This window comes from Drosophila willistoni (assembly GCF_018902025.1).
Source record: "Drosophila willistoni isolate 14030-0811.24 chromosome 2R unlocalized genomic scaffold, UCI_dwil_1.1 Seg167, whole genome shotgun sequence".
Classification (NCBI taxonomy): Eukaryota; Metazoa; Arthropoda; class Insecta; order Diptera; family Drosophilidae; genus Drosophila; species Drosophila willistoni.
In genome coordinates this window covers 21,289,914-21,315,181 of record NW_025814050.1, presented here as the reverse complement: position 1 = coordinate 21,315,181, position 25,268 = coordinate 21,289,914, and the positions used below count along the sequence as shown (strand labels likewise).

General features: G+C 38.1%; 5 protein-coding genes across 7 annotated transcripts; 3 read left to right on the top strand and 2 right to left on the bottom strand.

Moving 5' to 3' along the window:
* Positions 1 to 1,129: 1,129 nt before the first annotated feature.
* Positions 1,130 to 9,860, top strand: LOC6642679. Its single transcript, XM_002065555.4, has 10 exons — positions 1,130 to 1,677; positions 1,739 to 2,121; positions 2,193 to 2,391; positions 4,547 to 4,992; positions 5,054 to 5,348; positions 6,988 to 7,044; positions 7,279 to 7,554; positions 8,346 to 8,725; positions 8,785 to 9,423; positions 9,484 to 9,860. The coding sequence occupies exons 1-10, from the start codon at positions 1,414 to 1,416 to the stop codon at positions 9,755 to 9,757; spliced, it is 3,213 nt and encodes a 1,070-aa protein (XP_002065591.2). The 5' UTR covers positions 1,130 to 1,413; the 3' UTR covers positions 9,758 to 9,860.
* Positions 9,861 to 12,002: 2,142 nt separating this feature from the next.
* LOC6642677 (UDP-glycosyltransferase UGT5) lies at positions 12,003 to 15,538 on the top strand. Of its 2 annotated transcripts, none has more exons than XM_002065553.3 (5): positions 12,003 to 12,020; positions 12,579 to 12,857; positions 13,982 to 14,355; positions 14,412 to 15,050; positions 15,111 to 15,538. In XM_002065553.3, the coding sequence occupies exons 2-5, from the start codon at positions 12,585 to 12,587 to the stop codon at positions 15,382 to 15,384; spliced, it is 1,560 nt and encodes a 519-aa protein (XP_002065589.1). In that variant the 5' UTR covers positions 12,003 to 12,020; positions 12,579 to 12,584; the 3' UTR covers positions 15,385 to 15,538. The 2 variants fall into 2 exon arrangements, with proteins under 2 accessions (XP_002065589.1, XP_023031680.1); XM_023175912.2 differs by lacking the exon at positions 12,003 to 12,020 and adding an exon at positions 12,127 to 12,161.
* A 176-nt stretch (positions 15,539 to 15,714) lies between these two features.
* Positions 15,715 to 19,956, top strand: LOC6642676 (UDP-glycosyltransferase UGT5). 2 transcript variants are annotated; one of them, XM_023175911.2, is made up of 4 exons: positions 15,715 to 15,774; positions 17,924 to 18,196; positions 18,250 to 18,632; positions 18,683 to 19,956. In XM_023175911.2, exons 2-4 carry the CDS (start codon positions 17,933 to 17,935, stop codon positions 19,608 to 19,610), a joined length of 1,575 nt encoding a protein of 524 aa, XP_023031679.1. In that variant the 5' UTR covers positions 15,715 to 15,774; positions 17,924 to 17,932; the 3' UTR covers positions 19,611 to 19,956. The 2 variants fall into 2 exon arrangements, with proteins under 2 accessions (XP_023031679.1, XP_002065588.1); XM_002065552.3 differs by lacking the exon at positions 15,715 to 15,774 and adding an exon at positions 17,492 to 17,617.
* On the bottom strand, positions 19,915 to 21,554 carry LOC6642675 (sterol carrier protein 2). Its single transcript, XM_002065551.4, has 4 exons — positions 21,447 to 21,554; positions 21,065 to 21,388; positions 20,816 to 21,006; positions 19,915 to 20,642 (listed from the first exon to the last, which is right to left on the bottom strand). The coding sequence occupies exons 1-4, from the start codon at positions 21,489 to 21,491 to the stop codon at positions 19,979 to 19,981; spliced, it is 1,224 nt and encodes a 407-aa protein (XP_002065587.1). The 5' UTR covers positions 21,492 to 21,554; the 3' UTR covers positions 19,915 to 19,978.
* A 1,149-nt stretch (positions 21,555 to 22,703) lies between these two features.
* On the bottom strand, positions 22,704 to 25,143 carry LOC6642157 (sterol carrier protein 2). Its single transcript, XM_002065550.3, has 5 exons — positions 24,978 to 25,143; positions 24,358 to 24,681; positions 24,110 to 24,300; positions 23,168 to 24,051; positions 22,704 to 23,105 (listed from the first exon to the last, which is right to left on the bottom strand). The coding sequence occupies exons 1-5, from the start codon at positions 25,020 to 25,022 to the stop codon at positions 22,915 to 22,917; spliced, it is 1,635 nt and encodes a 544-aa protein (XP_002065586.1). The 5' UTR covers positions 25,023 to 25,143; the 3' UTR covers positions 22,704 to 22,914.
* Positions 25,144 to 25,268: the final 125 nt, after the last annotated feature.

Below are 25,268 nucleotides of genomic sequence, written 5' to 3'. Positions count from 1 at the left end.
CACTAACAGAAAATGTTTATTTTAGTCAGGATCTAAAGGCCAATGCAGTCGTATTTAAAATGGATATAAATATATAAAAATAGAATAAATTTAATCCAAAATATTTCCAAGTCTATTCTGTCTAATTGTAAGATTGACATTAAGATTCAGAAAGCTCTAAAAATATATGGAAAAATATTTGTAAATGGATATGTCTTATCTATTTACACAATGAACTCAAAGTTGTATTGCAAATTAAAATTGAATATTTCTATTCCGTGTATCCTATAGAATTGAGTCCATGAGTTTTCTTATTGCTTTCAAGAAAACAAATCAAAGAGAAGAGCTAAGAGTCGGTAAAACAATCATAAGGAATGCTTATAAAATGCATTCTAAGGAAAGTTTTTCACTTAAGTGTTTTGATTTGATCAAAATTGTTTGTTATTTCATTATTATTCAAGATCGAATGAAACTTTATTTAAAATGACACGCCTTAAGTACATGAGGTGGCTTTGTCTAATCACAGTTTCGAAAACGATTGATATAATATTAGAGCAAACATCGAGATCAGTTAAAAATGCTTCTGTGATTAAAAATAGACTAAAAACATTAAGAGCAAGAAATTAGGTGATCAAAGACAAGTCTCATAAATAGATTTTTATCCCTTAAATTTTTTACTTTGACGGTCATGAGCACTAACTAAAAAAAGATTTTCCATGACCCCATAGAGCCTATTATTTCCCATATAAACTCAATACTTTTGGTAAATGAAATCAGTTTTCATTTGAAATTGACTAATCGAAGATTGCATTTTAATTTGCCTTTCCCGAAAAACTCTCCATTTGAAGTTTATGTTTTATTTATTGTCTGAGACATTTTAGACCTCTTGTTTTTTGCAGTGTAGTCTCATCTACTGCAACTTAGGGCAGCATTTGGCCTCAAATCACTGCAGTTCTCTGTGAATGTCTGTGCTTGACTTGGTTTTTGTGGCAACTGGCAACTATTTTCAGTTGATCGCGGATAGCGGCTGTGACTAGTTGGTTAAATTTTTGTTTTAAGCCGAAATTGTGATAATTTTAGTGGAAAAGACTTGACGATGGTAATAAAAAACTACAATATAAAGTTGAGAATTTATGCAGATATATAGAATTATAGTTAAATATTGGAGGCGTGGCACAATTTTAATGTTCGCTACTCAACACCCGTCGACAATTACAGAACAAGCAAGAAAAAGGTCTCCAAGTTGGCTAAGACAATGGCTTAAATGCTGGTCACGATCATTTTGCATATAAGCACACACACACACACACACAGAGAGATTGTTGGCAATTAAAGTTGTTCTTTTTTTTTTGTTTTTTGTGTGGGTCTAACTATCGAAATATCTATATCTGAAATAACTTTTGAACTTTGAGGAAGTAAAGAGCATTCTTTAGAATGCTTCTGTGGCGTTTAATAGCCATTTCGATGCTTTTGGCTGCATGGGGTCCAGTTAAAAGCGAATCGGCTCAAATTCTTGGCCTTTTCCAACATCCCGGCAAGAGTCACTTTGCCTTCTTTCGTCCCATATTCGAGGAGTTGGCCAAACGCGGCCATAATGTCAGCATGTATAGCTACTTTCCGCTGAAAAAACCCTTGGCCAACTACACAGACTTTGTGTTTGAGGGCATGGGTTTGCTTACCGATGTGATTGACCTAAAGGTAAGTTGTTTTTCAACTGATTGTGAGTTGCTAATAAATCTGACTACTTGTGGTCTTGCAGGGTTTTGACTCGGAATGGAAACCTCTTGGTTTGCCTTTCAAGATACCCACCTACTTTAGGCTCCACGATTGGGGCATTAATGCATGCCGTGTGGCCATGAACTCGCCGCTGATTGACCAACTTTTGAAATCGCCCCAACGCTACGATCTGATCATCTTGGAGAACTTCGCCAACGATTGCATGTACGCGGTGGCTCATCTTCTTGGAGCTCCTGTAATTGCCCTGAGCAGTTGTGCCATTATGCCGTGGCATTATCGACGCATGGGCACGCCGTTTATTAACTCCGTGATGCCAATGAACTTTCTGCCCCACACGGATGAGATGACGTTTATCGATCGCTTGAATAACTTCATACACTTCCATACAGTCAATTTCCTATACAAGTAGGTCATCGCAATACAATGAAAAGACCTTGAATTTACTTAGCTTATCGGTTGTGCCGTTTTGCTTGCAGTTTTGTAACCCAACCGGCCACAGATAAGTTGATACGTGAACGATTCGGTGTCGGTTTACCACCAATTGACGACATTGTAAAGAACACCAGCCTCATGCTGATCAACCAACATCACACACTCACTGGCTCATATCCCTATGCTCCATCTGTGGTGGAAGTGGGTGGCCTACAAATCGCCCAGGCGGAAGAGCTACCTGCGGTAAGTATTGTCACATGTGTGTAGCCAGATTTTTGTTTCACTTTATATCCAAACATAAATCGTTATTTTAATGAAGTAAGTAAGTCGTCTCGCCGACTTTGGTATACCATACACCAGTAAAGCAAATATTTCAAGCATTTTCACATGCTTCTTACAAGCATATCTTAGTATCTCGCTTACTCAATCATACGAGCACCCTAGCGCCCCCACCAGCCAACGGCCAACTCCGGCCTTATGGAAAAACGTTTATATGCATAACTCGACTGTTTTTTATCCGATTTTGATCAAATTTGGTATTTTGATAGATATTAGTATTAAATTTAAGTGTGCCAAATTTGATTGCATGAGGTAAAAAAATACGGGAGATAATCAAGTTTTTCAAATTACGGGGGCGGAAAAGGGCGTGGCAAAACGCCCTTTTATACATACAAAATGTGTGCATTTACTAAGCGAATATACATACCAAATATGGTGTCTCTAGCTGGAATAGTTTTTGAGATAAACGCTTTTTTTAAATTGCGGGGGCGGAAAGGGGCGTGGCAAAAATTTGAAATAAACTTGATCACTCTACATACTACACGAGTCTACATAAAAAATTTGGTGGCTCTAGCTCTTATAGTCTCCGAGATCTAGGTGTTCATACGGACAGACGGACAGACGGACAGACGGACGGACGGACGGACGGACGGACAGACGGACATGGCTAGATCGACTCGGTTGTTGATCCTGATCAAGAATATATATACTTTGTGGGGTCGGAGATGCTTCCTTCTGCCTGTTACATACATTTTGGCGACTTTAATATACCATTTCACCCTATGGGTGTATGGTATAAAAATGCCTTTTTTAAGTCACCAACTAGGCAACAAATCAGTTTATCACAGAAGAGTCATCTCTAGATGATCTACTTTGCAGGACAACTTTATATGTAAAACTTTAACCAATTTGGGAGTTCCATTAAAGCTTTCAAAGATTTAAGGGTCGGTTTTATTATACGTCTAGAACCAATATTAACAATAGGAATAGGAACATCCATATCTTCTATAGAAACTTTTTAAACTTAAGATAACCTCACAGCGAGTTTGGTTTAAAATTTTGTCTTTCCGATTGGTTGTTGGTCGCGGGCTCAGCTTTTGGTGGCAGGCGTTCTGTATCCGATGTACCAAAACTAGTGGAGGATTACCTGAAAAAGGATCTTCTTGTTGATGAGTTTATTACGCATGAAATGTCTTAAGAAAAGATCAATGAGGCGTTCGATCTGATGCACAAAGGCGAGAGTATTCGCAGTATCATTAAATATTGATAAGGAGGGACGGGCCGAGCCTAGTGTGTGGAATAAAAAGCACTTGTGCATACTCTCCTGGTCCCTGACCAGTTTTAATTTCTTGATAATTTCTATACAATTAGCCTGACATCATCCTAGGAAAAGAACGCTCCTTAAGATGTGATCGAAGGTTCCTAAAAACACGCGACGTGCAGGGTACAGCGAGTCTATGTAACATTCTACTTAGGCCTGATCCCATTTCTGATTCCAAATAATCTAGTTGGAATCGAAACTGACCTGTTTCACTTTATTCACCCTTAAACTTTTTGAATTTTTGTCAAAAGTTGTAAAAATTAATCAAAACTGGGTTTTAGCCGGGCTTCAGGTCAATAAATCTTAATAATTTAAAAGATTTTTATTTATAAACAGCACGAAAATTGAGCAGGTTGACTATATATCTATTTCAAGAACCACCAAGTTTTATCATCAGCAGACTTCGCTAAGGAATCCACAGTTGTAATGGCCATAGCATATCTTCAACGCTAAAAGTAGTTGGGAATTCAAACTACATGAAGCGAAAAAGAAGAACGGCAAAGCTTGCAACTGCAGAACTGTAAAAATTAAATTACTACTTATGGAAGATCTCTTTCTTAAAGCTTCAGTTTTCAATGTTCAATATATTTTGATAAATATTAAAAATTAAAAAATATATTCTGCTTTTAGTTGACAAGAAGTATTCATAAATTGAAGTTAAGTTGGTATAATTTGGGTTCATTTTTCTGTTTTTAATACATAAAGCTCAACTCTTTCGTCGATAATTTTAGATAAAATAAAAGTAAATTTCATTTGAAAGAATTTCGATTTTAAATTTTCATTCTTTTGCATTTTCAGCATTTTAAAAGCCTTTTCAAACGATCGCATACTGGCATTGTGGTGATAAGCTGGGGTTCCATGATAAATCCAACCACTTTACCAGCAGCCAAGAGACGAGCCCTCTTCGACAGTATTTCCAGCTTGGACGAGTATAGCTTCGTGATGAGGTGGGCCAACGGAGCGCCACCTGAGGACAAGCCGCAGAATCTTCATACTTTCGACTGGCTGCCACAACGGGATTTGTTGTGCCACCCGCAGGTTAAGGCCTTCATCTCGCATGGTGGCCTAATGGGCACCACCGAGGCGGTGCATTGTGGAGTGCCCATATTGGCGACACCTTTCTATGGCGATCAGTTTCTGAATGCAGCCACCATAGCCAAGCGAGGCTTTGGGGTGATTGTAGACTATCGAGAATTCGATACGGATCACATTACAAAGGCACTGCATGTCATTCTAGACAAGAAGTAAACGAAACTGATCTTAAAATTGATATATTGACAAAATATGACACTTTTCCTTTTGTAGCTTTGCCGACAATGTGAAACGTCTTTCGCAGTCTTTTCGTCAGCGTCCTCAGGCTCCAATGGACTTGGCCATTTGGTGGATTGAAGAGGTGATTGCAAGTAAAGGATCGCCCCAATTGCTCTCTCAGGCCAGATATAACAATTGGTTTGTCCAGAACTCAATCGATGTCTACTTGTGTTTGCTTGGCATAGTCTGGCTATTGGGTCGCTGTATACGTCTTGTCTCTAGGCTTATCAGACGGGTCTTGGCCCTAGGGAGACGGAAACCCGATGTGGAGAATAAAATGAAACAGCATTAATTGTAATTCATTCTAGAAACAATTCATTTGCCAATATTGTGAAATAAAATTACTCTCGAATAAAATCTACAAAACTTGACCTTGATTGGTCGTTCAATATCACTTGAAATTAATGAATTTTAAGTTCACAATTTCAATTATTCAGCAATCTTTTTAATCTGGGAAATTTTTTCATGCTCCAGTTTGTCTCAGGAGAATAATTTATAAAACTATTACAGTTCCAAAACGGACAAAACGTAGAAAAACATGAGTGAATTCATAACAATTTTTACATATATTTAGCCAAATATTTCTAATATAATAAATATGAAATTGCATAACAATATGACAATTTTAATTTTTCGATTTGATACTGAAAATGGGACATTAAAGTAAATACAAGTTTTTAATATTATGAATTTACCGAAATACAAAGCATATTAAAATTAAATAAGAACGATTCGGTAACTATATAACTTTTTTTAAAAAAGTTTTATTAAATTTTCAACATTTTACGAGAAATATAATAAATATAAATAATTTCAATATCATATCTTCAATCATTCTGCTCGAATTGAATCAAAATCCCTATTATAACATTAAAGTAAAATGTATAACCATGTATCTATATATCCAAATGTCATCTCGATTTAAGGATCATTGAAGAATAAATTTTCATTCTTCTAATGTTTTTACTTCCTTTAATATATCTTTAATATAGCAACATTTTTTAATATCTAACAATCTTCTCTAATATCTTATCACGAACGGATCCAGCGGAATGCTAGAGGAGGTCCAGGACACTTCCGTCAACTTTCAAACTTCAGTCTTCATCTACATACATACATATATCGTATATCTGAACAATTTTTCACAGCTTCTGTTATTTAATGGATTAATTATCGATATTGCACCATAATTCCATCCACAATTCAGTTTCTGTTTTGTTAGGAGTTTTACGAGTGGAATCACTCCAAATCTATCCCTTTTCTAAATACTGAGTTACTTCGAAAGAAAATCTTCCTTCTGAAAAAAAGTTAAAATAATATATGTATACTATTACTGGGTAAATCAACCACATCTAAAAGATAAGGGTATAACTTAAGACGTATAACTTAATCACATTGCAATTATCACTTTCCAATCTCAGAGTCCGATATTTCTCACTTCTCTTTTTCACATTTCATCCCCATACCCCGTCATTATTTCAAGTATTACGTTATAATTTGCATCATTCATCTCGCAGATAGTAAAAACGAATTAATCGTCGTTGTTTTCGTTGTGAAATTCATTTTATATAATATAAACAAATGAATGAATGTGACCCCGTTTCAAACATTTCCACAACTGATTGATAACAAAATAGAGTGGCAATTTATAAAACAATCAAAAGACCACACCACCTGTTCAGAACTGATAAGAAACTAAAAACACACAAACAAAAAAAAAAGCCCCCAAAAATTATAAAATTTTCTGTTTGAGTCGCGTGCGATTTGACCGATTTGTCATAGAGAAGACTCTCACGGCAAACCACGAGTACTGAGTACAAACTTATATACATATAGGAAACACAAATTCATCTCCGATCTCTAACACACTCTTTTCTCTTTTGATTGTTTTTGTTGTTTGTTTGAGGGGGGCCTGAGCATTGCCCTAGCTCCCACTAACATTTTACAGCGCTTACTTTGTCAGTCGTTCATCTAACGTCAAACAAGTAAGATCTGGCAATGGGTCATAGGAAAATTACTGAGCATATTTCGGGCTACTTAATTGGCCATGAACCTGAATATACATTATAACCAGATGGAAAAGTACCATCTAGGCCATTTCTTTGTGATGTCATTGACATTGTTTCTATTTTCGCGCGATTTCCTTTACATAACTTACGTGTTTGTGTCATTTGCGAAAAACAACAAGGTCAAAGAAAAACTTTGTGCTTGATTTCTAGGTGACGATGTTGGTGCTTCAGTTTGGGCTAGTCCTCCTCTTGGGAATGGCCATTCCAGCGGAGATCGACGCTGGATCTCCGCTTAAAGTGCTGGGTCTTTTTCCTCATCCCGGCGTTAGTCATTTTCAATTCTTCTATCCCATCATGCGGGGATTGGCGGAGGCTGGTCATGAGGTTGATGTTGTCTCACATTTTCCGGAAAAGAAACCAATTGAACACTACAAAGACTTCCCCTTGTCGGGCGCTGAGAAGTTAACAAACAGTGTCGATGTAAAGGTGAGTAAACAAATTTAATTACAAGTTTTGTTGATAATGAAATATTTGCAGTAAATGAATATAAGAGATTTTATATACAATTTGTATATATGTATGAGAGTGAGAAAAATGAGAACAATTTTGTTTAATACTAAGAGAATTGGGCATTTACATTTAGACTCGAAATTAAGCTTAAAGTTCTTAAGAGATTTTGAGTTTAATAGACTTTTAAATGCTAAAATATAAGAAGAATTTTGATTATAGAGTTTTCGATTCGTAAATTGGGAAAAAAAATATATGAAAAGAGCAAAACATAGATTAAGTATTAATAATTTCATTTAAAACGTTAAAGGTTAGTAATATTTCTGGTTTAAAATACCTATTAAAAATTCTTAAAAACTATCAATAAAATTTATATAGACTCTTCTAAAAATATCAACCAAAAACCTTAGATTATGTCACAAAAAATATTAAATTGATCTATATTTGTAGACAGTTTCGACTTTACGGATTTCTAAGTTTAATCATATTATCAAAATGATTAAGTTTTTGGGCCAAATTAAAATATTATTTAGGAAATTTGTATCCCACTATTTAATTAAACAACAAACTGATCTTTATAAACGTTAAAAATGATTTAAAGTTTTCCAGGAGTGGATTGAATACTAAACAAACTAACCTTATCATTCCAGTAACTGCTTAGCAATTCGAGCTAAAATTAGAAGAGATAAAATACAATTTTTAAATATTTAGAAAACTTTCAAAACCACTTGATAATTCATTTAATGGTATTTGTTTTTCAACTTTTCTAGTCCTTTGAGAAACGTCACACCTTCTACAATCAATTTTTGGATTTCTTTCTCTTGCACGATTGGGGCACGGAGACTTGCAATTTCACCATAAATTCGAAAGCCTTGCAGCAGATTCTGAATACCCGGAAAAAGGGCTACTACGATGTGATAATCATAGAACAGTTCAGTACGGATTGCATGATGGGTGTGGCCCACCAATTGGAGGCACCCGTCATAGCTCTGAGCAGCTGTGCGGCCCTTCCATGGCACTACGAGCGGATGGGAGCTCCGATTATACCCTCCTATATACCTGCCATGTTAATGGGTCAATCGCAGGATATGGATTTGGGTGGTCGTTTGGCCAATTGGATTAGTTTTCATGTCCTAAATTGGATGTACAAGTGAGTAGAGGATCAAAATATATTCAGTATTTCGATAATAATTTCTTTCTATGTGTCAGATTAATCTCCATACCCGCCGCTGATTCCATGGTGGCACAAAAGTTTGGAAGCGTGGTGCCTTCGGTGGGTGAGTTGGTTAAGAATACGTCGATGTTCTTTGTGAACCAACACTATTCGCTGAGTGGACCGAAACCTCTGCCCCCAAATGTCATTGAACTGGGCGGAATACACATTCAGAAAGCGAAACCCTTGCCCGCTGATCTCCAACGATTGTTGGACAGTGCCGAGCATGGGGTAATTCTCATTAGTTGGGGTTCCATGATAAGGGCCAACTCCCTGTCCGAGGACAAGCGAGATGGCATTGTGAGGGCTGCAGCTAGGCTGAAGCAGTTGGTTATCTGGAAGTGGGAGAACGAAACGTTGCCCAATCAACCGCATAATATGCACATCATGAAGTGGTTGCCCCAGCGCGACTTGCTCTGCCATCCAAATATCAGGGTATTCATGTCGCACGGAGGACTGATGGGAATCTCGGAGGCGGCTTATTGTGGTGTTCCAGTGGTGGCCACGCCCATGTATGGCGATCAGTTCCTCAATGCAGCTGCCTTGGTGCAACGTGGGATGGGCACCAGACTTTACTACAAGGATATAAGCGAGAACACTGTGACACAGGCGCTGAAAAAGACTCTGAACAAAAGGTGATCAGATGGCATTATTATATTAAAAATCTTCATTCTATAATTCGTTTATATTAACAGCTATGCGGATGCTGCCAAAGCCGTTTCCCAGTCCTTCAAAAACCGTCCTCAACAGGCACTGGAAACTGCCATTTGGTGGGTTGAGCATGTGGCCAGTACGGGTGGCGCTCCTTTGATGAAACCCAGTGCTGTCGAGATGTCCAGATTTGTCTATTACTCACTTGATTGTTATGCGATCGTTGGACTTGTGTTGACCATCATCATTGCCCTTTTTGTATCTCTAGTGCGTTGCATCTGCCCCTCTAGCTCATCCAAAAAATCTAAATGGGATTGAAGCACTAAAGATTTCTATGTGATTTTTTTCTAAGGACACTGTATACGCCGAGTTTAAGTTTATTTCTATGTATAATAAAATGTTCAAACAAACTACAAACTAATGATAATCGTTTGTTTAATGAGTTCAAGTCACTAAATTATAAATTAAAATATGAAATTTGTTTATAAACTACCGTAAAAAGTATACTTAAGGTTTCAGGCTATTAGAAATGCTTTGTCCAGTTGTAATTCCCAACTAGTTTTAGAGTTCTTCTTGGTATAAACAATATGCTTGCCTTGTTTGGCTCTATGGGAAATTGTTGGATTCGTTATCAGTCTCTTATCTCTTATCTAAATGCACTAATTTTTACTAAACTACTTACATTTATTTTCAACTTATCAATTAATACCTATCACTAGGAACTTCTCTTCATTTTTCACTCTTTGCACTTTTACAACCGAGAGAAAATTTAAATTAAGAGATGAGAATCGAAGTATCGAACATAAGAGAGTTGACTGCATATTTAAAATGTTCTCTTTAATACTTTTCTCTTTTTTTATATGACAAAATATTAGAATTAGCAATATAATTTGAAATGAAAACTTTGATGGCAATTTACGTTTATTTAACCGGAACCGTTGTTGTTAATTAGTTGAAAAAAATAACTATTTTAATTTTAAAATATTTTTGCATGCTTTAATAACAGAAAAAACTTTCAGATATTTAAATTCGAGTTCATTTGGTGACTTTGTTTTAGAGATGGTAGAAATTATTAATATTATTTGTTTATAATAATAACACAGGCCGACATGATTTTTGGTGACGTTAACTTGAGAGGTGGTCTTAACTAGTTCGGGTACGCTGATTCTGACTGCATACTCGGTTTTTGCCCACCACATTATAATTATTACTATTTAAAATATTAGTAAACAATTAAAAAACATAAAAATACAGATTAGCATATTCTTTTTCTCCTTTACAGTATTCAAAATATTAGTATCTGTCTCTATACCTCTTTATAACTAAATATTGAGTTAAGCCCGATTAGCAAAGTCATTTTCCATAAATTTTACAGCAAGTAAAGTGTAAATCTTTATGCAATTTTTATTTAAAATTGGAGATCCATATTTCCGAATAAATTAGTTATCTTACACGAAATGTGAAATGGAATATCAGTTCTTTTCCTAAAGCTTTTAAACTTCCCTCGTCGACTAATAAAAGTCTGACACCTTACCCGAGAGCGTAGACGAATGGATTATCAGTTTAGTACTGCCTTTGCGAGTAATCCCTTTACAACTCAAATTTATAATATATTCAATATATTATATTGACATTACTTCAAAACAAAAGTCTTTGTGCAAGGCTCTTATGTGGATACATAGCATTACTGTCTATATTCATTTCGAGTAATCAGATAATTTTAAAGCCAGTTTTATATATTTTTATCACAAGATCAATGCCTCCTTTTTCAGTTACAGTAGAACTTGGGTTATTCCGTTCTGACGATGAACTCTGTCATCGCATGATCTTTGATATAGAAACCTAGAAGAATGAATAGTAGAGTGGAATAGAAGGAACTTCCTGAATCAGCCATGAAGAAGAAGTAGTAATACATTTACAATGGCCGTAAAGTATTTTTAGGAGGAGTAAAGTATATTGAGATATATCGAGATATCAAGTGATATTTTGCTGATCAAACATTGTCAAGACATCGCGGCTAAGATACGAATGAGTAAATTAAGGCAGTGAACCATCTACACCAAAAATTAAGTCATGTTTTGAATACGAGATTAAGTTATATTTGTATATTTCGACTTTATCAACCAAAACACGTAGGAATCGGTTGAAATTCGATAATTGTTTATGCTTTCCGTGTTATCTGAGTTTTCGTTCAGGCTCGGATATCTGAGGTTCTACTGTAATTCAATAATCTTACTCAAAAGTTTCTTGTATACACAAACTAATTATTTTGGATTTTGCATTTCATTGTCTTAGAGATAAGTACTCTGTTAATGACTCGATTTTAATTATTTACTCACCCCAAAGAAAGTGTCATCTGAAAACCACGTGAAGTCGTCTGACTGATAAGACACATTTGAGACAGACCCAATAAAAGTCAGTGGACAACCGATAACAGGCAGCCTTGTTTGGGTCTCGTGTGAGCACCAAGTGGTGCTCTCTCTCCCTCTTTCTCTCACACTCTCTCTCAAAAGAGGACTGAATACATATCAACGAAGATTCGATGTTCGATCGCTGACTGAGCATATTTTTCTTCTTTTGGGTAAGCAACCTGTGAGTACATATGTGTTTGGGTATATATATTTTTGACGCTGCAGCTGACTGCCGCCTCGAGCATTGACCGAGCGTTTCTCAGTGGCCTTTCTCAGTTGCCTTTCTCAGTCGTTCGCCAATAGTCAGACAAGTAAGAGCTCGAGAAACAGTGGGGGAAATAAAGAAGAAGAAGAAGAGGAGCAGGAAGTTAATTGAACACCCCGTTTTCGGGGGGACTGAGGACACTTCTCGTGGTCATGAACCTGAATGCATTTCAATCTGCGTTTTCAGTATACATACAAAGTGAATTTCAAAAACGTGACAGAAATGAATTGAAAAATAGAAATTCGCTACCTTTTTGAGGCCTCAGTTCTGTGTGTGATGCAATTTTCATTTGGCTTTTGTTTTGCTTTCTTTTTCACATTCTTTACATAATTTTACGTATTCGTGTCATGCGCAAAAAAACCAATTGCACTCAAGGTCAAATTTAAAATAATAGAAAACAACACAAATCGAAATCGTAAATGCAACAAGTGTTTTTCCGTTTGTTTTTCGAAAATGTTCCCAGGTGAGAATGCTGCTGGTGCCTACTATAGTTTGTGTCCTCGTGTTGGGACTTGCCAGTCCAGTGGAGATCGAAGCGGGATCCCCCCTCAAAGTGCTGGGTCTGTTTCCCCATCCCGGAGTCAGTCACTTTCACTTTTTCTATCCCATCATGCGGGGATTGGCCGAGGCGGGACATGATGTCAGTGTGGTGTCCCATTTCCCCGACAAGAATCCTGTGGCCCACTACAAGGACTTCCCCCTTTCGGGCATTGAGAAACTCACAAATACTGTGGATCTAAAGGTTAGTTTTTGTTTTCTCAAAAAAACGGTGTGAAACCTTAAAAATTTTAAATTAGTTTTCAATATTTCTTGAGACTAATTTTATAAGAAAAAAATGTTCGAAATTTAAAAAAATATGAAAATTGGTTTAAAGAATTTCAGTTTTTTGCTTATAAACAGATAAAAAAAATTTTAAAGGTAGTTTTGAATTTTCTTATACATTTAAAACTTTATTAGTTTCTTAGCTAAATATTCAAATCTTTTTTTTGCTGACAAAAACCTAAATTAAAAACAAACTCGTGGCAATTTTTGTTAGTTTTTTCGATATTGTTTTAATTCATTTGTCTTATAAATATTAATTAATTAAAACACAAGTCGTAGCGTGTGTTTACATTGAATTAAATAAATGAAGTGCAGACAAACCATAAATTTTCGATGAGTATTTTTTAAAGGGAATCGAAAACAGGTTCAATACATTTCAAATGAGCTGATAAATAGTTGTTTTGTTTTTGTCTTTCATTTGAAATCAAAAGTTGCTCCAAAAAAGTGTTGTGAATTAATGGGTACAACCAAATTTTAAACCGATGGCTAAATAAATATTTAATTAAAAAGTTTTGTCAGAGTTCATTACCGAGAAAAATTGCAATTGGCTAACGCAAAATCGAAACACTCGGAAAATCGAACAGCTGTTAATTTCCATTCAAACGAATTGGGAGTGGGGAAAAGAAGTTATATTTGAAATATTTTTTGACAAATTCGCCCATTAAAATTGTACAAATTATTTAGTTATTGACTAATTATTGACAGGTGAGATCTTCTACTAAAAAAATTCTTCTAAAATCTTGAATATTTACAATTTTATACCGAAAAAATTTATTCATACTGAAAGTAGAGTTCAAATTTAAACAAGAAACTTATACTTAACGAAATTAAATACATTTTTAGTTTTTTTCACTCGTCATTTTCTCATACACACTAAATTGTTAGCTCTAAGCATTAAGTACAAGTCACATAGGCATAAAATTACAAAGGTCTTAAGTACCTAAGAAGGGTGTAAGAATCGTAGCATAAATTATTTAAATTTAATTGATAGAAATTCTAAAAAAAATCTATTCTTGTTTATGTTTTTCTTATATTGTTTTGTAGATGTTCGAGAAGCGTACATTTTACAATCATTTTGTAGAGTTCTTTCTCCTGCACGATTGGGGCAAAGAGGCGTGTAATTTTACACTAAGATCAGATGCTTTGCAACAGATCCTTAAGCGAAAACAAGGCTACTTCGACGTCATCATAATGGAGCAGTTCAACACGGATTGCATGATGGGTGTGGCCCATCAACTTCAGGCCCCCGTGATAGCCCTGAGCAGCTGTGTGATGATGCCCTGGCACTACGAGCGGATGGGAGCTCCGATTATACCCTCGTATATTCCGGCTCTGTTTATGGCCCAGTCGCAGGATATGGATTTTGGTGGACGTTTGGCCAATTGGTTTAGTTTCCATGCCCTCAACTGGATGTACAAGTGAGTTAAGTGAATTTATGGAGAAGAAACATAATTTAATATTAATCTCTTTGCAGATTAATCTCCACTCCAGTGGCAGATGCCATGGTACAATATAAATTTGGACATGATGTGCCCTCGGTGGGTGAATTGGCCAAGAATACTTCATTGTTTTTCGTGAATCAACACTTTTCGTTGAGTGGACCCAAGCCTCTGCCTCCGAATGTTATCGAATTGGGCGGAATTCACATACAAAAGGCCAAAGGATTGCCCGCTGATCTGCAGCGTTTGCTGGACAATGCCGAGCATGGAGTAATTCTCATCAGTTGGGGTTCGATGATCCGCGCCAATTCCTTGACCACAGCCAAACGGGATGGCATTGTGCGAGCCGCAGCTAGACTGAAGCAACTGGTGATCTGGAAGTGGGAGAACGACACTCTGCCCAACAAGCCGGATAATATGCACATCATGAAATGGTTGCCACAGCGCGACATTCTCTGCCATCCCAATGTGAAAGTTTTCATGACACATGCTGGTCTCATGGGCTCATCGGAGGCGGCTTATTGTGGGGTTCCAGTGGTGGCCACGCCCATGTATGGCGATCAGTTCCTTAACGCAGCTGCCTTGGTGCAACGTGGCATGGGCACCTTATTGAACTTTGAGGATATCAGCGAAAACACAGTTATGCGGGCACTGAAGAAGACTTTGGACAAGAGGTGAGTTGGTGGAATCAATCCATGAAATATAGTAATCACAATGCCTCTTTATACTTACAGCTTTGCTGATGCTGCCAGGACGGTTTCCTACTCCTTTAAACATCGTCCTCAGCAGGCCCTGCAATCGGCTTTGTGGTGGGTGGAGCATGTGGCCAATACTGGAGGAGCTCCCTTGTTGAAACCCAGTGCCGTCGAGATGTCTAGATTCGTCTATTACTCACTCGATTGCTATGTGGTGGTTGGCCTTTTGCTGACCATCATTATTGGCAGTTGGATCTCTTTGATCCAACGTATTTGCGGCTCAAGCTCATCCAAAAAGACTAAAAAGGATTGATAACTTTTGTATCATTTTCCATTCTTCTATGTATGTATGTGATATTTTCTATGTTACTTGTAAGAGAATCTAATGCCACTTATATCAAGTGTATCCTTTAGCTTTATCCTTCCTGACTTTCATATACGAATAAACTGTGAACTGATGGCGCCCACCTGCTTGAGTGTTTTGACCATTTAATAATAGGCGAAAGCTTTCTTCACAAAAAGCTTTAAGCGTTTTTCCCCTTTTGTTTTTGTCGAGTCCTCCAGCTGTCACATTCTATAAGAATTCAAGACACACATCTAAAGGGACTAGTTTTTAGTCTGATGTTCAGATGTTAGAAATTGAAACACATTTGGAACTCACTTGGTGATTAAAAATTGTGGATTATCTCTACACCACAAAGAGGTAAGTAAGGTAATTAACTTACAATTAGAAGTAAATTAGAGGTCACTTTTAATAAACACCCAAAAAAATCAATAATTTACTACTTTAAGAATAACGAATGTTATTATTCGAATAGGCAGTTTCCATTTAGGCAGTTTTGACATCGCAACAATATATGGCTAATACAGTAAAATCCGGTTATAACGACGCTCAAGGGACCGACGATTTTCGTCGTTATATTTGGAAGACTAACCGAAAGCTCTTTCATATAAGTTTATATTGGGACCAACCAATCACTCATCGAACTTTATAAGCGGTTATAACGATATAACCGGATTCGACTGTAGTTTGAACGCTACTTTACAACTACAATTGAACCCCGACTATCCGGGACGGTCGGGATCAGATCTATAACAAAAAATCGAAAAACCCGGTAAATCGAGATCAAAATTTCCACGTATTTCGTACTTGAAATTTTATAAGTTTATACATATCTTTAAATCAATCCATACACAAAGGTTTCTTAGATCTACAAACGTTTTTTGATGGCTATACAACCAATAAAAAATTAATGCAACCAAAAGCTAGAACTTTTCGTTCAAAATCAAGGATAATAGAGGTAATCACTCTTAACAATGGCAATGGAAAAAACTCAACTTCATCCCGGATAATAGGGGTGTCCGGTTAATGGGAGCCCGAGTAATCGGGGTCCAACTGTAATTCATAACTTTCTGTATGCCTTGCAATTTATTAAGTGTCTGTAAACAATGTTTGCTTCTAGCACTAAATATTATTCACAGGAGAATCAAAAATATGTTTCTTTTTCAAAGGCGAATTATTGGATTGCCTCTTGCATACTTTAGGGAGTGAATTCGCCCCGTTTCACAGCCCTAGATCCGACATTGATTGTTAGTATTCCTTTGAACTTTGTTCAAATGAAGTAGTCAAATCAGATTATTTATTTTTATTAGTATTATGATTCATAAAGAATGTCTTATAAAAACATCTTAATATTCATTTCATACAATTTACAATTTTGTGTAATAATCTTATGCAAATCTAGTACAAGTTACTGAACAACGAGGATCCGGGCTCGAATCCCAGGCTAGTGTATGGATGTAGTTTTTCGTCTAACAAAAGCGAAAGGCCTTAATTTCAATGCTTGAAAAATATAGTTAGGTTGATAGTTTTAAAATTATATCCTGTACTTATAATAAGAATAATAATAGTACAAGTTACTCATCAAATTATTTGAAAATTGTTTAATTTCTACAATGAATTAGCAACTGAATTATGTTGATAATAAGAGTTGTTTGTTTGTAAGTCAAACTAAAACTGTTTGAAATGACCCAAGAAAGAAATTATTAGAAAAAAATGTATCTCTTCCAATTTACATATATATTTATATATATTCATTTGACTACAATCAAACAGTTTTCCTATTTTAATTGGTCTTAAATTTTATGGATAAATTAATTTAAGACCCACGAAAAAGTCCATTCTTTACTTGTATAATTTATCTAACAATAAGTCCACTATTTATTGCTATTTTGCCCTTATCTATTTTGCCGCTACTCTTCATTCGGCTTATTACTCTTAAAAATTGACTCTACTAAGAGTCGAACATATGATTTTTGATATTTAAGAGAAAGTCTTCCGAAAATGGTCTCTGATATGTTGTTCTCTTACATATTTTGTTTTGTGGTTTTCTATTTATTCTTTTATTCAAATTTTCGAGGTTTACTTTCGCTGAGGTTCAATTTTGGATATGAGGGATGCCTCTGCCGATGGCAAATTTAGTTTATTAGTCTGATGGGTTACTCATAGACGGAAAAGTCGCACGAATCATTAAAATAAAATAGCGGTGAGTTTATTTTTTAATTTTGTTAATTGTCTATTATATACAGCATGTGAAATATTAGATTAATTTTAGATGGGCTACATTTGTGTGTCTATATTGGTAGCTACATATATTCGCAAAGTATATAAGGAAATTCCATTGATTTACTAGATATTGAATAACAACAATGTAAAGTCCATTGTATATTTTTCTCCACTGGTTTTATGACTGTCATAAAACGAAAACTAATTGTTTCAGTGTGCCTAATGACTAAAACGTAACGAAATGTGCAATTCATCAAATGATCTTCACTCTCTCACTCTATTTTAGATACTGAATATGCCTCGAAATGATCTGTGGAACTGGTTATTTATGCTCTTGTTATTGGGCTTTGGGTCTGTGGTTAGCCCTCTGAAAATATTGGGAATGTTTCCCCATCCAGCCATCAGTCACTTTCAGTTCTTTCATCCGATTATGAGAGGATTGGCGGAAGTGGGTCACACTGTAGATGTGATGAGTCCTTTTCCGGATAGGCAACCTCTGCCCGGTTATACGGATTATCTTCTGCCTATGGCCAATCTAAGCAATGCAATTGGTTTTGATGTAAGTTGGATGAAATGTCTCTTGATTCACTTGATAATCCTTTGTTTTTGCAGTCATTTGAGGAACAAAAGTCCTTGAATTTGATTCTGCACTATGGCGAATTCTACTATCTTCATTCATTTGGCAGAGATGCCTGCAATCTAACCCTCAATGGAGAGGCACTGGAGCAAATCCTGAGACATCCCCCTGGCTACTATGATGTCATCATGATGGAACAGTTCAACACGGATTGCCTGATGAGTGTGGCCCACCAGTTGAGGGCTCCTGTCATAGCCATGAGCAGTTGTGCTCTGATGCCCTGGCATTATGAGAGAATGGGCGCCCCTTTGATACCCTCATATATATCGGCTCTGTTTATGGGTAAATCCCAGGAAATGTCCTTTGGTGGACGTCTGGCCAATTGGTTTACAGTGCATTCTCTTAATTTACTCTACAAGTAAGTGAGATCGCTTACGGATCGACTATATATAACTTTGTTTTCTTTAGACTCTTCAGCATTCCCGCTGCAGATGCTTTGGTTCGACAGAAATTCGGTCCTCAGATGCCTTCTGTGGGAGAAATGGTGAAGAATACTTCCTTGATGCTCATCAATCAACACTTTTCCCTCAGTGGACCGAAACCTTTGCCACCCAATGTCATTGAAGTCGGCGGAGTTCACATTAAGCCGGCTAAAGCTCTGCCCTCAGAGTTGCAACATCTGTTGGATAATGCCACGAAAGGAGCCATCCTCATCAGTTGGGGCTCTCAGCTGAGGGCGACTTCATTGCCCACTGCCAAACGAGAGGCTGTAGTCCGTGCCCTGGGACGTCTGGAACAGCAAATCATTTGGAAATGGGAGAATGATACCTTGCCCAACAAACCGCATAATGTGCACATTATGAAATGGTTGCCCCAACGTGATATTCTGGCCCATCCGAATCTCAAAGTGTTCTTCTCTCATGGCGGTCTCATGGGCACCACTGAGGCAGTCTCCAGTGGTGTTCCGATTGTCGGAATGCCCATCTATGGTGATCAAAGCCTGAACATTGCCTCTTTGGTCCAGCGGGGAATGGCAATTAACTTGGATTTCTATAGCCTAACTGAGGATGCCATCTACGAGGCTTTAACCAGAGCTCTGGACCCATCTTTCAAGAGGAATGCTAGAAAGGTTGCTGCAGCCTACAATGAGCGCCCGCAGAAGCCATTGGACACGGCCATTTGGTGGGTGGAATATGTAGCTGAGACCAAAGGAGCTCCTCTCACCCAACCCAAGGCAGTTCATCTCTCTCGTTTTGTCTACTACTCCCTGGATGCCTATGCCACGGTATTTGCTGTCTTGCTCTTGCTTCTAGCCACTTGGTTAGGCCTACTCCGTCTCTGTTGTGGCAGAAGGGATCATCAAAAGGGCCAAAAGACTAAAGCCAAGGGCAACTAAATTAAGTACAAAATGTAAATAAATGTAAAATCTGTTAGTTTAGATACAAACCAAGTGAGAACCTCATCAAGAACTCATCTTATCTTGCCTGATGGAAGTTGTTTACCATCAATCTGAATATACCTTGTAGTTATTGTATATATCATCATCTGATAAGATAACTCTTAAGGTGAATTCCCCTCTAATGGATCAATTCAATGTATGTACTTTGGTCCCTTTGGCAGAGTCTACAATTCAATCTTCAACAATGGAAAATATAATATCCAATACCTTCCTTAAAGCACCAATTAGCAACAAAAACCTCTTTAAGAATATAAAAAAATAAAGTTTACGTTTAATATACAAATTCAAAACCCTCAACAAATAATTTATAGCTTGGCATTGGCTGCCGCTGGGAAGCCCAGACGATACAAGGCCACGATAACAGCTCCACCCAGACCAAGATTATGTTGCAGAGCCAATTTGGCTCCATCCACTTGACGTTTCTCGGCCAGACCGCGCAATTGCCAGCACAATTCGGAGCACTGGGCCAAGCCAGTTGCACCCAGAGGATGCCCCTTAGAGATCAGACCACCACTGGGATTCACCACGAATTTGCCGCCATAAGTATTGTCTCCACGGTCGATGAACTCGCCGGCCTTGCCCTCGGCACAGAGACCCAAAGCCTCGTAGGTGACCAATTCGTTGGCCGAGAAACAGTCATGGAGCTCCACAACCTGCACATCCTGTGGCTTGTATCCGCTCTTGGCGAACAGACGCTCTGTGGCCAGGCGAGTCATGTCATAGCCAGCAATCTTCATCAGACTCTTGTCGGCAAACGTCGACTCTGGATCGGTGGCCATCTCCATGCCAACAATTTCCACAGCCTGACATTCCAAGCCATGACGACGGACGAATTGCTCGGAGGCCAAAATGGCAGCACCGGAACCATCTGAGGTGGGGCAACACTGCAGCTTGGTCAGAACCCCCTCCACCACCTGAGGCGACTTCATAATCTGCTCCAGCGTGTATTCATCACGGAACTGGGAGTAGCTAGAAACAATGAGAAAAGTCCATAGATAAGCCAAACGACGCGTGTTGGGGTTGGACTGCAGTGCAAGCAATGAAGTGGATGAATGATCATTATGATGATATGGTTTTGGTGCTCTGTGGTCGGACCGCGATAAGATAAGCGGGGCAAGGAGCGAACTTTCGACCGTACTTACGGATTATTGACTGAATGTTTGTGATTCTTCCATGCAATTTTACCAAAATGCTCGGGTTTTGTGCCATATTTCTTCATGTGCTCCTTGCCGGCATTGCCAAAGATCTGAGCAGCCATAGGTCCGGCGCCGATTTCAGTCAGTTCACCCATCTCTGTGATGTGGCGCTCCATGGGATTGGCACGGTCAAAGTACTAAGGTTAGACGAAGACGTTAGTTTAAAGCATTTATACTTTTGTGATCCACAATTACCTTCGATGAGAGGGAACCACGTTCCATCTTCTCAAATCCCAAAGCCAAAACACAATCTGAATTACCCGATTCGATGATCTGTTTGGCCAAGTACAAAGCACTCGATCCTGTGGAGCAGTTGTTGTTCACATTGTAAACGGGAATTCCGGTCATGCCCACTTCGTAGACCGCCCTTTGGCCACAGGTGGAATCACCATAGACGTAGCCAACAACAGCCTGTTGAACCTCCTCGAACTTGATGCCAGCATCAGCCAGAGCCTTGGTGACCGCTTCCTTGGCAAAGTCCGGATAGCAGACATCGGCACGACGTCCAGGTTTCTCGAACTGAAAGAGGAGTCTAAGGTCAACAGTCCATGAACCCACAAAGATCAAAGTTCAATACCTTCGTCATGCCCACTCCGACTACGTAAACTCTTGTTTTGGTCATGTTGATTTTGGTTTCTTGATTGGCTGGCAAAGAACGCTCCCACTTCGGACGACAACTGCGGCTGAACTAGGCCCAGTCAGTCCATTCGGTTTTATATTATATAGACGAACACGATAATGCTTATCTCATTCTTTATCAGCCATGTTAAGTCGCTGTTAGATTACCCTGCCATTGCGATGGGGTAGATTATTTTTTAATCCAATATGTTGATTGGATTTGCAATGGCGTCAATTAGGACCAATGCCCGGGATGTCCAATTTTTTATAGGAAATTCTTTTCATAAATTTTAAAACTACAAAAAGTGCTTCCCTAAGTAGCAAACTTGATTATTATCATTAAATTTAATTACTAAAAAGATATATTATTCTGATAAATTGGATCAAAATCGAATTACTATAGAAGTTTTTCAGTTTTTTGTTATATATAAACTCTATAATTAAGTATATACCTGTAAAAGGGTTACTCAGATTCATGAAATAGTTTTTGAGCCGAAATTTTTGTATGAAAAAGTGGAAAAGTCGATATAAAACCCCTACAATTTATAAATTCTAATGAACAAATGATTGAATTATAAAAGTATTCATATTTGGATAATGTAGATACCAACTAAATGACAAATTTATATGTTTTTGACCAATTTCAATATTTATCAAAATAAAATTGAGCAACAGGGAGCTCTTGCTATTTTTTTACTCTCTCAAGGCCTTATTCTTTTTGATATTATGAATATTAGAACTAATTATACAAATTGAACAATTTTTTAATGTTTTAAAACAGAACAAGACCATAAAATACAAAAGGTGTGCCATTCTTTGATCCTCTTCAGAAATTATTCTATTCTATGTGTACATTATCTCTCATGATTTTAACTTTGTTTAGCACTTTTTAATAGGAATATTATTTGTTTAGTTCATTTCAGCAAATTGCTTCGCATTTCGGACTTAATTTCGCAGTTTTAGCTTGATCTTAAATTTAATTAAAATATTTACAAATTGTTTTGGGTTTGAGAAATAAACAAATTAAGCTGAATTCTTTGTTTTGTCACAATTTTTTGGAGGTCTTTTCAAACAATAGTTGATAGTAGAAAAAGAGTTCCATGAATAAATTCTGCTCTATCAGATATACAACAAATATTTCTATTTATGCAAATTTTACTTCTGAATAAGATTCAAAAATTGTAACAAATATAAAAAGTGTTAAAAAATGCATTGGAAAATTGAACATAAACATACAAAAATTGATATTTATTTAATATCGCATTAAAAAGATAAATTTTGTGTTTAAACAAGTACATTTTTATCACTAGAAATAATACAAAATCGTAGAATATTAAAGAGTATATAAAAAAACAGATCCAAAGCCCGTCAGATATTGCAAAAGATATTGTAAGGAATGCACATGCACGAGTCAACGATTCCCATGCTTACAACTTGGAGCGCAGCTCCTCAATCCTTCCCTGGGCGGAACGCTGCAAGTCCATTAGCTTCATGGCGAAGCCCATGTTGCCTTGGATCTTGATTTTACCCTGGAAGAAGGCCTTCTGGGGTGGCAGTTTGCCCGTGAGTAGCTCGAACACATCGTCATCGCTGATGATGAAGGTCACATCGCACTTTTCTGTAAGCCAAAGAGATTAAAAAGTGTCGTAAAGCTTAATAGTTTAGAGATTTAGTTCATACGTGTGCCATTGAAGGTGATCTTGCCCTTGCCCTGCTTGGCATCGATGACCCAAAAACCGCTTTGGCCACTTGGTCCATTGTTCACTTTGAAACCGTAAATGGCGCGCACTTTCTCGATCAGATTGTCCTTGTCCTCCTGCATGGCCTGCTCCAGTAGTTTGAGTAGAGGCGCCACTTTGAATCCCTCCTCACTGGTGGCGGCCTTTGAGGCAGCGGTTAAGTTGTGCACCACATTATTCGAAGCCGGGAAACCCAGTCGATAGAGACCCACAATAACAGCTCCACCCAGACCAAGATTGTGCTGCAGAGCCAATTGGACATTGGGCACTTGACGTTTCTCGGCCTGGCCACGCAATTGCCAACACAACTCTGCACACTGAGCCAAGCCAGTGGCACCCAGAGGATGCCCCTTGGAGATCAAACCTCCACTGGGATTCACCACGAACTTGCCGCCATAAGTATTATCTCCACGATCGATGAACTCGCCGGCCTTGCCCTCGGCACAGAGACCCAGAGCCTCATAGGTGACCAATTCGTTGGCCGAGAAACAGTCATGGAGCTCCACAACCTGCACATCCTGCGGCTTGTATCCGCTCTTGGCGAACAGACGCTCTGTGGCCAGACGAGTCATGTCATAACCGGCAATCTTCATCAGACTCTTGTCAGCAAACGTGGACTCTGGATCGGTGGCCATCTCCATGCCAACAATTTCCACAGCCTGACGTTCCAAGCTATGACGACGAACGAATTGCTCGGAGGCCAAAATGGCAGCGCCGGAACCATCGGAGGTGGGGCAACACTGCAGTTTGGTCAGAACCCCCTCCACCACCTGAGGTGACTTCATAATCTGCTCCAGCGTGTATTCGTCACGGAACTGCGAATAACTGAAGAGAGGAAAAAACATTAAGAGTCCGAATGTTAAGAGTAATATATTCCACTCACGGATTATTCACAGAGTGTTTGTGATTCTTCCATGCAATTTTGCCGAAGTGCTCGGGTTTGGTGCCATATTTCTTCATGTGCTCCTTGCCGGCATTGCCAAAGATCTGAGCAGCCATGGGTCCAGGTCCAATTTCAGTCAGTTCAGCCATCTCAGTGATGTGACGCTCCATGGGATTGGCACGGTCAAAGTACTATGACGGGATCAAGACGTTAGTTTGGAGGTTCCACAGATTATTTAAGAGAATTACCTTCGATGAGAGGGAACCACGTTCCATCTTCTCAAATCCCAAAGCCAGCACACAATCTGAATTACCCGATTCGATAATCTGTTTGGCCAAGTACAAAGCGCTCGATCCTGTGGAGCAGTTGTTGTTCACATTGTAAACGGGAATACCAGTCATGCCCACTTCGTAGACCGCCCTTTGGCCACAGGTGGAATCACCATAGACGTAGCCCACAACAGCCTGTTGCACATCGGTGTATTTCAATTTGGCATCTTGCAAGGCCTTGGTGACGGCCTCCTTGGCAAAGTCCGGATAACAAACATCGGCACGACGACCAGGTTTCTCGAACTGCAAAGACGGTTAAAATCGGGCATAAATAACTGGTTTATCAATTTATTAATCGCGGCATAAAATACAAATTTAATCGCGACCCTTCAGTGGGGGCAATACGATAATGATAATACTGGGAGCTATAGCTTAAGCTAAAGCTGATTAGTTCGTCAAGTGCCCCCCACCGGTCAAAGTCCGGGGCGATAATTTGCATTGCTCAACTCTAATTGTCCAACTTTTTGTTTTGCAATTGCAGATTCTGCGGCACTTGATCTCTCTTTGTCCTCCTTTCAATCAACCTGTTTCCACATTACCTTTGTCATGCCAACTCCAACAACGTACACTCTAGTCTTGGTCATTTTGTAGCCGTAAAATAGTTTTCCGTTCCAATTAACTAACCGCACCTAATGCTCTTAAGAAATTGAATAAAAACAAAATCCCAAATTGTAGTTTTTCAAAGTAAAAAAACCTAGTTGTGTTTTCCGTTGAGGCGCCAGTGTGCTGCAAGACAACAGCTGCTTAAGACTCAAAATGATTCTGTAAACGGTCTGTTAAACTTTTAACAGAGTGTTATACCCATCATTGGGAGAGTAAATTAGTTTATA

Bases quoted from the DNA above. Each gene is read 5' to 3' on its own strand.
- LOC6642679 (XM_002065555.4), top strand. From the start codon at position 1,414: ATGCTTCTGTGGCGTTTAATAGCCATTTCGATGCTTTTGGCTGCATGG. The intron at 5,349-6,987 runs TAATTGTAATTC...GCATTGCCCTAG, and splicing joins AGAATAAAATGAAACAGCAT to CTCCCACTAACATTTTACAG. The intron at 7,555-8,345 runs GTGAGTAAACAA...CAACTTTTCTAG, and splicing joins CAAACAGTGTCGATGTAAAG to TCCTTTGAGAAACGTCACAC.
- LOC6642677 (XM_002065553.3), top strand. From the start codon at position 12,585: ATGCTGCTGGTGCCTACTATAGTTTGTGTCCTCGTGTTGGGACTTGCC. The intron at 12,858-13,981 runs GTTAGTTTTTGT...ATTGTTTTGTAG, and splicing joins CAAATACTGTGGATCTAAAG to ATGTTCGAGAAGCGTACATT. The intron at 15,051-15,110 runs GTGAGTTGGTGG...TTATACTTACAG, and splicing joins AAGAAGACTTTGGACAAGAG to CTTTGCTGATGCTGCCAGGA.
- LOC6642676 (XM_023175911.2), top strand. From the start codon at position 17,933: ATGCCTCGAAATGATCTGTGGAACTGGTTATTTATGCTCTTGTTATTG. The intron at 18,197-18,249 runs GTAAGTTGGATG...TTGTTTTTGCAG, and splicing joins GCAATGCAATTGGTTTTGAT to TCATTTGAGGAACAAAAGTC. The intron at 18,633-18,682 runs GTAAGTGAGATC...TGTTTTCTTTAG, and splicing joins TCTCTTAATTTACTCTACAA to ACTCTTCAGCATTCCCGCTG.
- LOC6642675 (XM_002065551.4), bottom strand. From the start codon at position 21,491: ATGACCAAAACAAGAGTTTACGTAGTCGGAGTGGGCATGACGAAG. The intron at 21,007-21,064 runs GTAATTGTGGAT...GTCTAACCTTAG, and splicing joins GTGGTTCCCTCTCATCGAAG to TACTTTGACCGTGCCAATCC. The intron at 20,643-20,815 runs GTAAGTACGGTC...CATTGTTTCTAG, and splicing joins AAACATTCAGTCAATAATCC to CTACTCCCAGTTCCGTGATG.
- LOC6642157 (XM_002065550.3), bottom strand. From the start codon at position 25,022: ATGACCAAGACTAGAGTGTACGTTGTTGGAGTTGGCATGACAAAG. The intron at 24,682-24,977 runs GTAATGTGGAAA...CCGTCTTTGCAG, and splicing joins TTGGAGTTGGCATGACAAAG to TTCGAGAAACCTGGTCGTCG. The intron at 23,106-23,167 runs GTATGAACTAAA...TTTGGCTTACAG, and splicing joins GATCACCTTCAATGGCACAC to AAAAGTGCGATGTGACCTTC.